This window comes from Eptatretus burgeri, chromosome 1 (genome assembly GCF_056783735.1).
Source record: "Eptatretus burgeri isolate ZD-2024b chromosome 1, Ebu_testis_v1, whole genome shotgun sequence".
NCBI classification, from domain to species: Eukaryota; Metazoa; Chordata; class Myxini; order Myxiniformes; family Myxinidae; genus Eptatretus; species Eptatretus burgeri.
Window position 1 is genome coordinate 132398521 of NC_140961.1, and position 13026 is coordinate 132411546.

General features: G+C 47.4%; 1 protein-coding gene across 1 annotated transcript in view; it reads right to left on the minus strand.

The window, feature by feature from the left end:
• Window positions 1-12586, minus strand: part of LOC147035444 (R-spondin-3-like) — a 17713-nt gene extending 5127 nt beyond the window's left edge. Inside the window, exons 1-4 of the mRNA XM_085898606.1 lie at window positions 11747-12586; window positions 7229-7408; window positions 6739-6897; window positions 2251-2454 (exon numbers count right to left, since the gene is read on the minus strand). Coding sequence (XP_085754732.1) covers window positions 2251-2454; window positions 6739-6897; window positions 7229-7408; window positions 11747-11849 — 646 coding nt within the window. The 5' untranslated portion in view covers window positions 11850-12586. The remainder of the gene's footprint in view (window positions 1-2250; window positions 2455-6738; window positions 6898-7228; window positions 7409-11746) is intronic.
• Between the last annotated feature and the right edge of the window lie 440 nt (window positions 12587-13026).

Below are 13026 nucleotides of genomic sequence, written 5' to 3' on the forward strand. Positions count from 1 at the left end.
ATATATATATATATATATATATATATATATATATATAAATTGTTACGGTTGTGGAAATTCACATTACACCATAAAGAGTCCTCAGGTGAGATATCTTGATAAGTCCATGTGTAGTTAGCCCAAACCCGTTGTATTGAGGGAATTTATGTGATCCATCCGGGCTGCGACGCTTTGAGTTGGTCGTTTTTCTTTCTCTATCTTTTATTTCAAACAAACAAAAACCGCCAACGATGCTGGTGGGCTTTTCCCGCCATTCTTCCCCGCGCTTGGTGTGAGGGAAGGGGGAAGGGCGGCTCGCTGCCGATTGGTGGATGGACAGCGTGAGGCGGTCGGGGTGAGGGAACGCCCCTTTTCGAGAACCTCCTCGAAGGAGTGTGGAGCCGAAAACGGAGCGAAGGGCGGAGCCCCGCGCTATAAAAGACGAACACGGGCGGGGCGTTCTCTCTCTTCCTCTCGCTCTTCTTCCACTCGCTTCCTCCTCCTCTTCCGCTTCGCTTGTCTGTGTGTGGTTGTTGCTGTAGGTGGTTCGTTCGTCTACGAGTTCTTCAGAGAGTTCTCCTCCGAGTTCAGCTGGAGGGAGTCCTGTCGGCGCATCCTCGTCCTGGGCCCTGTCGCCGTCTACAGCGGGAGAGGGCGAGCCTTCTGCCAGGTGCCGGAAGCCCCGTTCGTGGCGCGGAGCGGCTACACGAGCTGGCGCAAGGTGCGAGTCACAGACCACATCAGGGGAGGCTCGGATTTGAGGTCGACGCGACGCTGGACGACGCGTGCAGGGAAGTCGCAACTTTCTCTTTTCCTTTGGGTTTGTGTTAATGACTGTGGGTGGCGCCTGTCCTTGAAGTAGTATTGTTTAAGTGTTGCCGTGTGTCGGGTTTAGTCGGGACATCTCTTTTGCCTGTGATTGTGTATACGTGCCATTTCTTGACTTGCTTTTGCTTTATTGTACATGACTATTGTGACTGTAAATACGTGCCTTCCGTGCTGGTCTGCGTGTGCAATTAAACGTGCTTGTGTGGAATTGTTCCCGCTTCGCTTCGTCTCCTTTCCTTTTATTGACTCTCCATCCTGCTTCACGTAAGAGGCTCGTAGCGGGTTTCGAGAACCCGGATAATTAATCAGAACCGTCAAGGCCGACGATAACACCGCTCGGTTATCACTGTAGCACGGAATGGACCGCTTAAGCGGTTCGTGTCCGGAGTCGGCCTGTGGCGTGGTACGATCGCCCGGTCGACCACTCACGCAGGTACTTAGGTAGATTGAATTTGGCGAGAAACCCTATCCTGCGCGGGTGGGCAATTGGCACGATTGTGGTGAGGTTAAACCCCCACCCGTGACTAGCTCCCGGCGTTGTTCCGAGAGGGTCATGACTGAATTGTCCGTCCAGTGGGCGACGTACCTCGATTCGAGTTACGTGGCCGTTCGCACGCTGGCGGGCGCGAATTCGCAACAATATATATATATATATATATATATATATATATATATATATATATATATATTTATTTATTTATTTGTACATGTAGTGCTTTAAAATAACGCTTTTTCTTGCTGCAAAACATCATATCTTCTCGTCTGCTTGAATATTTTGAATAAAATAACTTCAACCTGTCATATATATATATATATATATATATATATATATATATATATATATATATATATATATATATATATATATATATATATATATATATATATATATATATATATATGTGGATATTATATCCACCATTCGGCCCTTCCAGTCAGAGAAAACTTTATAAAGCAACTAAGAATGCTAATCCAACATGGGCCTTTGTTATTTCACAATGTGACGAGTTCCTCCATGGCTGCAGACATGAGCACAAGGTGCGTGTGCGCGGGCACGCGCGCGTGTTTTTCTCATCTCAATTATTCAGTCATTGTTTGCTCCAAAATCTGCATCTTCGAATCGGAGCGTGTTCGTTTTGCACGTGGCTTGCGAAATACAAACTGTCATCATCTTTCTTCATCTCGGGCTCTGTTAGCCTCCATGTTCCTTGCTTCACACAATACAATGGGGGAAAGAGAGTGCTGCTGTTGAACATTAGTGTTGATTTGCATTGGCGAACAGGTACATAGAACTATGGATGAAATGGACAGGACATTTATCAAGGTACGCAACCCGCTGTGGGAAACCAGGAGAAGCTTATGGTTTTTTTTGTTTGTTTTTTGGTGTGAGCTGGATGGTGATTAAAGCAATGGTGTTTGTGATGAGCAACTGTGTGTACTTACTTGTGGAGCAGCGTGGATGTCCTCGAAGGCACCGTTTGCTCTGTCTCGCTGCGGGACAAGTTCGGGATTCGGAACCATGAATTGCCATCACGTTCCGAGTTCGCAACTTCTCCCCACGTTTCTTGCATGCTCTCCTGGTGTTTAGGCAGGGTCCCCATTGTGACCACTGCCCAGTAATGCAGTCTCCATCCTCTGATGTTTCAGCTATGGACCCAATAAAGCACGGTTTTACAAAATATATCTTTTGCATTGTCACAAGCTCACGGAGAAACCTAAACATTCATCACATCCAGCTTGAGGGCATTTCTGAGCCTTCATTGTAGTTTTACATCAATTACAGCATTTGTAATGAATGGGAAACCAAAACAACATGGGATTTGTGCATGGTGAGCCACTTGCTAAGAAGCGGTCCATAACACACAGTGGAATGCTCCACCATTGCAATCCAAAATTCCTGTGCCTTCCACAAGGCCCCCTTTGGAGTGTTTTGTGAGAGTGTTACTCTCATTTCTCTGCCTCCATTGACTGTTGTTGTAAGTGTTCATTTTAACTTGTCCAGGTAAGAGAAATACTTTGAATCTAATAACCTTATATACCAGCCATAGGGACAACAGCAATTGTAATGCAAAACACATGCACACAAAGGCTGTTGTTGCCTCGAGGTTTGGGAAGTGATAAGATGAACATGTAAGTGAAACCTTTTTCTGACAAGCATGGTAACACCTTGGCGATTTGTAACCTGCACTCTACATCTATGCCTGTTTCAGCTTGGACTCCAACTTGCATGCTCCTGTTGAGCCATTATGGATGTCTGCCTGTCACCTGTCTAGCAATTCCATGGTTAACCTCGCTAAACGTACCCAAAGAGCATCCCAAGCCATGAGGCGTGCTCAGACCATTCGCTGCAGTGGTGGAAATGTGTTTAGGAATGGCAGAGAAGTGGAAACACGTTCGGGAATGACAGAGAGCTCGAAACGCGTTCGGTAACAGTGGAGTGGTGGAGAAGCCTTCAGGAAAGGGGAAGTATTGAAGACACATTTGAGAACTGTAGGGCGATGGAGATGTGTTCAGGAACTGAACTGCAGAGTGATGGAAACTTGTTCAGCAGAAACGATGCAGCATAGGAGATGCATTCAGAAATTGTGCAGCAGTGGAGATGTGTTTGGGAACCTCGCCATGTCGCAGTGGAATCATGTTTGGAAACCATGCCGAAGAGTGGTGAAGACGTGTTCGGGAATCACAGCGCTCAGCTGCAGAGACATTTGGGAAATGTGCAGTGCAGCGGTGGAGATGCGTTTGGGAAAAGTCCGATGCAGTGGTCGAGATATGTTGAGGAACCCTATCCCGCAGTGCTGGAAATGTGTTCGTGAAGCATGCCACAGAGCAGTGGATTATATATTCAGGAACCGAGCTGCAGAGCATTGGAGAGACGAATGGGAACCGCGCCCGGAGCAATGGAGACTTGTCTGAGAACCGCACTGTGGAGCGGGTAGATGCATTCAGGAACCGCTCAAAGGAGCGGTGGAGACCCGTGTGGGAACTGTGCCATGGAGTGGTGGAGATGTGTTCGAGTAACTGCTTAGTGTAATGGAGGAGTCTCGTTTGGGAACTGCACCGTGGAGCAGTGGAGAGGGTTCATGAACCATGCTGCAGCACAGTGGAGGGGAATTTAGAAACCATGCCATAGAGCAGTGAAGATGCATTGGGGGACTGCTCTGTAAAAAAATAAAATGGGAACCGCACCACCACGAAGTGGAGTAAACGCGTTTAGGAACCATGCCAGGGATCATTGAAGAAGTATTTGGGAACAGTGGAGACAGCTTTGGAGACTCTTTCTTAAACAACCCCACATCTGAGACTCATTGGGGAACTACACCAATAGTGTTTTGGAGATGCATTCAGGAACTGCGCTGCAGCGCAGTGGAGGTGCATTTAGAAACGATGCCATGGATTGGTACATACGCATTCATGGACCATTCCATGGAGTGTTGGGGACGTGTTCAGGAACCACGCCACTGAGCGTTGGGGACGCGTTCGGGAACTGCGGAGCATTGGGGACGCGTTCAAGAACCACACCATGGAGCATTGGGGAGGTGTTCCGGAACTGCGCTGTGGAGCATTGTGCACACGTTCAGGAACTGCAGAGCATCGGGGACTCATTCAGGAACCGTGCCGCGGAGCGTTGGGGACGCGTTCAGGAACCACGCCACGGAGCATTTGGGATGCGTTTAGGAACTGCGCCGTGGAGCGTTCAGGATGCATTCAGAAACCGTGCCGTGAAACATTGGAGTCTCGTTCAGGAACCGTGCTGCGGATTGTTGGAGAATATTTTGAGAACTGTGTTGCATAGCATTGGAAAACCATTTGGGAAACATCTTCTGGAACCACTCCACATCGGAGGAGACACATTGGGGGACCGCACTATTGAGTGGTGGAGATGCATTCAATCACTGTGCATGTGTGCAGCGGAGGTGCATTCAGGAACAATTGTGTGGAAAAGTGCAAACATGTTCAGGAACCGCTCTGTGAAAAAGAGGGGATGCGTTCATGAAGCACACCACGAAGAGCTGGAGATGCATCACCAAACCACTTTCGAGAGCCAAGGAATGGTGCAGATTCTTTCAAGAACTGTCATGCAGTGGTAGAAACGCCTTGAGGAACCATGCTGCAGAGTGATAGAGACTTGTTTAGAACCACATTCCAGAATGCTGGGTTCACATTTCAGAACCACATTGCGGAGAGGTGGATGTACATTTGTGAAGCGGACTATGGACCATTAGGGAAACATGTCACAGATCGGTGAAAAGCACATTGCAGAGCGGTGGAGATGCATTAGGGAACAGTAGATTGGTGAAGATGCATTCAGGAACCATGTGGCAGAGCAGTGGAAACATGTTCTGGAATGGTAAAGTATTGGAGACATGTTTTGAAACCACACTGAGGAGTAGTGGAGATGTGTAAGAGACTGCTCCATGGAGCGGTGGAGACCCATTCTGGAATTGCACCACGGAGCAGTGAGGGATGTGTTTTGGAACTGCTCAACAGAGTGTTGGAGATGTGTTCAGGAACCTCGCTGCAGAATAATGATGACAGGTTCGGGAACCGAGCTGCGGAGTGGTGGAAACGGTGCTGCGGAGTGGTGGAAATGCGTTTGGGAACCACGTCAGAGCAGTGGAAAAGTGTTTAGGAATCGAGCTGCAGAGCGGTGGAGACACCTTACTGAAATGTGCCATGGATCGGTGGAGACTCATTCATGAACTTTGCCACCTTCCATCCATTGAGTCCATACTCTGTGCAGAGCGTTGGTGCTGCTGAAGCAGTCTCCTGAGCTATTGGGCACAATCCTGGACGGGTCACCACTCAGACGCAGGATACCAGCAAGCTGGTACTCATTTTGCCGACCTCAGAAGGATGACAGGCTGAGTCAACCCCACCTGGTATTAATTCAACAGCAAAGCAGGATTTGAACTCAGGACCCTCAGATCACAAGCCCACCACCCTAACCATTAAGCCGCCACCAGGCATATGCTACCTTGATCCTGTTCAAAGCCTCAGCCCAATTATACTTTGTGAAGAAAAGTGCTCTGGATTTTTAGAGAGTGATATGACTGCTCCTTCAATGAGAAACATCTCCTCGTTATCGGTAATGAGAACTGAAAATAGAGTTTGGATGCAGTTGACTCGTGGGCTGAGACCAAGTCTGAACATCGAGACAGTTTCCAGGGTAAAACTACTTCCTTAAGGACTCTCCAAATACCTATCGACCCCCCCCTAACCACGCCTAACCGACGAACCCCCTCCACCCCCCCTCCCCCACACACACACCCACCAACACCTGCCCCCACTCCAATATACACAACTCAAGCTACGCCCTCACACACCCTCTCCATTGACAGACACACCATGTGGTTGTCCTAATAAGCGGTGTACTACTCTGTGGGGTGGGGTATACACTACCATGAGTTGTAAGGTATGTGGTACCATGTAGTGTAACGTGTATGCACAAATATATTGTGTGAGCTGTCAGGCATGCACTACCATCCAGTGTCAGTCTTGCACTGCCACGTGGTGTACGGCGTGCACGACCAGGCAGGTTCTAAGGCGTATGCAACCATGCCATGGAAAGTGTGCACCACCATGCGGCTTAAGGCTTCGCGCCACCACGCGGGCGGTCTCAGGCGTGTGCTAACCTAACATTTAAACCTTTTGACGAATGCATTATGAAGATGATGTCACATTGGTCATGGTAAAGGGGAGGTGGGGAGTTATTACACCCAAAAGTTTAAAATGGCTTTTTCTATGACATCACAATCACAGGAAAGACCTCGAGTTTGGATTTACAGGTGGAGAATGAAGCGGTTAATGTTGTGGATCTCCTCTGCTCTTACGTCCAAGTCCCGTCGGAACCCGCAAGCTCATCTAAACCTGGCGGTGTCGCTCACAGAGATCCGAGCAAAAAGAGAGGTCAGTGAGCCGTGCTGCGCGTACCTGGTGTACTTGTTCTCCTGCACTCGCTACTTCGGTTGTTGGCGATAAAGCCTCGAGGACAAGCCTCGTGGCAGGTTCCTCGATGGAGCAAGAAGCCCCCCTTGCAGCTCATGCAGAAGTTCCTGCTGAAGCAGGTGTCACAGTTGTCCAACTTGCATTCTGATGTGAACAGACAGCACGAGATGGATTAGTTCATCACTGTTCATGTTCAGATTGTATTGTATCTCAACATTTGTAACATTTCACTAATTCTTGTTATTTTGGATGAAACCCCCCTTCATCGTCTCGACTGTAGAACCATGGTGGTCAAACCTCAAGCATATAAATTGTAGACCTTGAAGGACACGAGGTCATGAGACGAGTCATGTCAGCATGGTACCTCATGTTCAGACAATGGTTCGCACGAGAATGATTCACAGCAACACCCGCCCGACCGAACAAACATGACGGGTCGTCCATGCAGTGTCCGTCACACCGAGCTCGTACTCACTCTGACAGATGCTTACACCCCTTCGTTCACGACGCACACCGAAATGTCCCTCGGGGCAGGAGGACAAGCAGCTCCCGACCTGCTGCATGTCCAGACGTTCAAGGTAGATGAAGTACCTTGGCAAACACGTGATGCACCCGTTCAGTTTCGAGCACGTGTGACAACCTTTGGGACAGTTCACTGCAGAACAGAGTGATGACCACTTTAGCACCATCAACCACCATCACGATGCTAACCGCCAGCACCGTTTACCACCAGCTCAACTAACTGTAAACACGACCAATTCCAATACAACTAACCCCCAGCACAACTAACCTCTAGCACAACTAACCCCTAGCACAACTAACCCCTAGCACAACTAACCCCTAGCACAACTAACCCCCAGCACAACTAACCCCTAGCACAACTAACCCCCAGCACAACTAACTGTAAGCACGACCAATTCCAATACAACTAACCCCCAGCACAACTAACCTCTAGCACAACTAACCCCTAGCACAACTAACCCCCAGCACAACTAACCCCCAGCACAACTAACCCCCAGCACAACTAACTGTAAGCACGACCAATTCCAATACAACTAACCCCAAACACAACTAACCTCTAGCACAACTTACCTCTAGCACAACTAACCCCCAGCACAACTAACTGTAAGCACGACCAATTCCAATACAACTAACCCCTAGCACAACTAACCCCCAGCACAACTAACCCCCAGCACAACTAACCCCCAGCACAACTAACCCCCAGCACAACTAACCCCCAGCACAACTAACCCCCAGCACAACTAACTGTAAGCATGACCAATTCCAGCACAACTAACCCCAGCACAACGAACCCCTAGCACAACTAACCCCCAGTACAATTAACCCCCAGCACAACTAACCCCTAAACAACTAACCCCTAAACAACTAACCCCTAAACAACTAACCCCTAAACAACTAACCCCTAAACAACTAACCCCCTAAACAACTAACCCCCTAAACAACTAACTCCCTAAACAACTAACCCCCTAAACAACTAATCCCCGAAACAACTAACCCCTAAACAACTAACCCCCTAAACAACTAACCCCTAAACAACTAACCCTCAGCAAAGCTAAATATGCCTCCTGCCTCCGTCCTCACAGAACCACCACCCGCTCGATCTCTCCAACATTATCCAACCATCCCCACTCCAGCGCCTGCGGGCAAATCCTCCAACGTTAAATCCCGGCACCCCCATTTTAATCTTCGCTCCATAGATCTACACCCCCTCCCCCCACTACAAAAAATACTCTCCTCACCTACAATCTGTACCTGTATTCCATATGTGAGGATGTACAAGTGCGGGTATTCATGTTCAGTATATGACGATGTACAAGTGTGGTATTCACGTTCAGTATTGGAGGATGTACAAGTGTGGTATTCACGTTTAGTATCAGAGGATGGACAAGTGTGGTATTCACGTTTAGTATCAGAGGATGGACAAGTGTGGGACTCATGTTCGGTATTGGAAGATGAACTAGCACGGTACTCATGTTCGGTATTGGAAGATGTATTCGTGCAGTACTCATGTGCAGTATTGGAAGATGAACTAGCGCGGTACTTATGTTCGGTATTGGAAGATGAACTAGCGCGGTACTTATGTTCGGTATTGGAAGATGGACAAGCGGTACTCATGTTCGGTATTGGAAGATGGACTAGCGCGGTACTCATGTTCGGTATTGGAAGATGGACAAGCGGTACTCATGTTCGGTATTGGAAGATGGACTAGCGCGGTACTTATGTTCGGTATTGGAAGATGAACTAGCGCGGTACTTATGTTCGGTATTGGAAGATGAACTAGCGCGGTACTTATGTTCGGTATTGGAAGATGAACTAGCGCGGTACTTATGTTCGGTATTGGAAGATGGACAAGCGGTGCTCATGTTCGGTATTGGAAGATGGACTAGCGCGGTACTCATGTTCGGTATTGGAAGATGGACTAGCGCGGTACTTATGTTCGGTATTGGAAGATGAACTAGCGCGGTACTTATGTTCGGTATTGGAAGATGGACAAGCGGTGCTCATGTTCGGTATTGGAAGATGAACTAGCACGGTACTTATGTTCGGTATTGGAAGATGAACTAGCGCGGTACTTATGTTCGGTATTGGAAGATGGACAAGCGGTGCTCATGTTCGGTATTGGAAGATGAACTAGCACGGTACTCATGTTCGGTATTGGAAGATGTATTCGTGCGGTACTCATGTGCAGTATTGAAAGATGAACTAGCGCGGTACTCATGTTCGGTATTGGAAGATGGACAAGCGGTGCTCATGTTCGGTATTGGAAGATGAACTAGCACGGTGCTCATGTTCGGTATTGGAAGATGAACTAGCACGGTACTCATGTTCGGTATTGAAAGATGAACTAGCACGGTACTCATGTTCGGTATTGGAAGATGGACAAGCGGTGCTCATGTTCGGTATTGGAAGATGAACTAGCACGGTGCTCATGTTCGGTATTGGAAGATGGACTAGCGCGGTGCTCATGTTCGGTATTGGAAGATGGACAAGCAGTGCTCATGTGCAGTATTGGAAGATGGACTAGCGCGGTACTCATGTTCGGTATTGGAAGATGGACTAGCGCGGTGCTCATGTTCGGTATTGGAAGATGGACAAGCAGTGCTCATGTGCAGTATTGGAAGATGTACTAGCGCGGTACTCATGTTCGGTATTGGACGATGTACTAGCGCGGTACTCATATTCAGTATTGGAAGATGTACTCGCTCGGTACTCATTCTCGGTATTGGAAGATGGACAAGTGTGGGACTCATGTTCAGTATCGAAGGATGTACAAGTGTGGTATTCACGTTCGGTGCATGACGATGTACAAGTGCAGTACTCATGTTTGGTATGTGACGATGTAGAAGTGTGGTATTCACGATCAGTATTGGAGGATGTACAAGCGCGGTACTCATATTCGGTATCGAAGGATGTACAAGCACGGTACTCATGTTCAGTATTGGAGGATGTACAAGTGCGGTACTCTTATTTGCTATCAGAGGATGTACAAGCGCGGTACTCATATTCGGTATCAGAGGATGTACCAGTGCGGTACTCATGTTCGGTATTGGAAGATGTACTAGTGCAGTACTCATGTTCGGTATTGGAAGATGTACTAGTGCAGTACTCATGTTCGGTATTGGAAGATGTACTAGTGCAGTACTCATGTTCGGTATTGGAAGATGTACGAGTGCGGTACTCATGTTCGGTATTGGAAGATGTACTAGCGCAGTACTCATGTTCGGTATTGGAAGATGTACTAGTGCAGTACTCATGTTCGGTATTGGAAGATGTACTAGTGCGGTACTCATGTTCGGTATTGGAAGATGTACTAGTGCAGTACTCATGTTCGGTATTGGAAGATGTACTAGTGCAGTACTCATGTTCGGTATTGGAAGATGTACGAGTGCGGTACTCATGTTCGGTATTGGAAGATGTACTAGTGCGGTACTCATGTTCGGTATTGGAAGATGTACTAGTGCGGTACTTATGTTCAGTATTGGAAGATGTACTAGCGCAGTACTCATGTTCGGTATTGGAAGATGTACTAGTGCAGTACTCATGTTCGGTATTGGAAGATGTACTAGTGCGGTACTCATGTTCAGTATTGGAAGATGTACAAGCGCGGTACTCATATGCGGTATCGGAGGATGTACAAGCACGGTACTCATGTTCGGTGTTGGAAGATGTACAAGCGCGGTACTCTTACTTGGTATCGGAGGATGTACAAGTGCGGCACTCGTATTCATTATCAGAGGATGTACAAGTGTGGCACTCATATTCGGTATCAGAGGATGTACAAGCGTGGTACTCATATTCGGTATCAGAGGATGTACAAGCGTGGTACTCATATTCGGTATCAGAGGATGTACAAGCGTGGTACTCGTATTCGCAATTGTAGGATGTACAAACACGGTACTCATATTCGGTATCGGAGGATGTACAAGTGTGATATGTTCGGTATATGACTCTGTAGAAGTGCGGCATTAACGTTCAGTATTGTAGGATGTACAGGCGCAGCACTCGTATTCAGTATTGGAGGATGTACAAGCGTGGTACTCATATTCCGGATCGGAGGATGTCCAAGTATGGTACTCACATTTGGTATTGGAGGATGTACAAGAGCAGTACTCATGTTCAGTATTGGAGGATGTACAAGCGTGGTACTCACATTCGGTATCGGAGGATGTACAAGAGCGGTACTCATGTTCAGTATCAGAGGATGTACAAGCGTGGTACTCATATTCGGTATTGGAGGATGTATAAGCGCAGCACTCGTATTCGGTATTGGAGGATGTGCAAGCGTGGTACTCACATTCGGTATCGGAGGATGTACAAGAGCGGTACTCATGTTTAGTATCAGAGGATGTACAAGCGTGGTACTCATTTTCGGTATCGGAGGATGTACAAATGTACTCACGTTCGGTATATGAGGATGTATAAGTGCAGTATTCACGTTCATTATCAGAGGATGTATCAGTGCGGTACTCACAGCGGGTTTGCCTTCTCGTCCTTGAGACGCTCGACCAGCGATCGAGTGCACGGTCCATGGCGTTTGCCCAGACGAGCACCAGGGGTAGTAGATACAGGAGCATGTTGTCGGCCAATCTCACCGACAGCGTATGAGGTGCTGGTACCTCTTTGGGCGATCATGTGTTGTTGGTACCTCCCCGAACAATCGTATCTTGTGCTGCTAGGTCCAAGGACGATCGCTGCTCGAGTGATGTTAGTTCAAGCTGTTCTACATTCCAGTCGAGACAGCCCACCACATATCCACAGGTTTCAAATACCTGGGAATTCTGACTCAAGAACATGGCATGACACGAAATACAGCTCGGACCTCAAGTCCAAATCCAGAAATCTCTGCGTTTTCACTCCGGCACCTCGTTGGCGGTCTCAAATTCCTTCTGAGGATCCAATTAATGGTATTGGGTGAACCCTCTCCGTCGTATTGGTGAAAGTATTGGAGATGTTCTGTCAATGTGTCTTCCCTCCGCACACCCTCTCCTCTTCCATGGACAATTATTCCACCACTGAAGCTGCGTTGAGAAGCCACTTGTGAGAACTTGCTGAGGTCACACCCAGAGAGATCACAGCTCTGATTACCATTAATTCTGGTCCTAGGACATGCTCATTACACAAAATCTCAAACGATTTGTTGACACTTGGTTCTTGTTTGGCCTGTCTCATCACGATTACTCTACTCAAGACACTGCGCCTTTGAACTGCATGAGGCTCTGATTGCCCTCAAGGCACCCCGTCCCTCACCGTGTCTTAACAGCGCTGGCGCAATGCTAACCGGTGAACGCTCTTGAAAATTAACCTCTGGTCTGGGAGGCTCATTCGCAAGTCAAACCCAAACCCTACCCCTCCCTCCCTGGCACACCACCACCCCTCAACTCTTCCACCCACACGAGCCAATCCCATCCAGCAGATGCTATTTAAACTATTAATGAAAAGGACTTTGTATAAAAATAATAACTTTCCTGTGACCTGTCACCATGTTTTTCACTTAGGGCATGCACTTACTTATCACAGCTTTACAGTTTTTATATTAAATGTTCACAAAAAAACCTTTTTACCTTGTTTACTAACATAATATTGTCCATGTACACATAAAAACCAATTTACCCTGTTTACTAACATACTATTTACCCTGATTACCAACATACTATTTATCATGTTTACTAACACCATTTACCGTGTTTACTAACATACTATTACCATGTTCACAAAAAACCTTTTTACCTTGTTTACTAACATAATATTGTC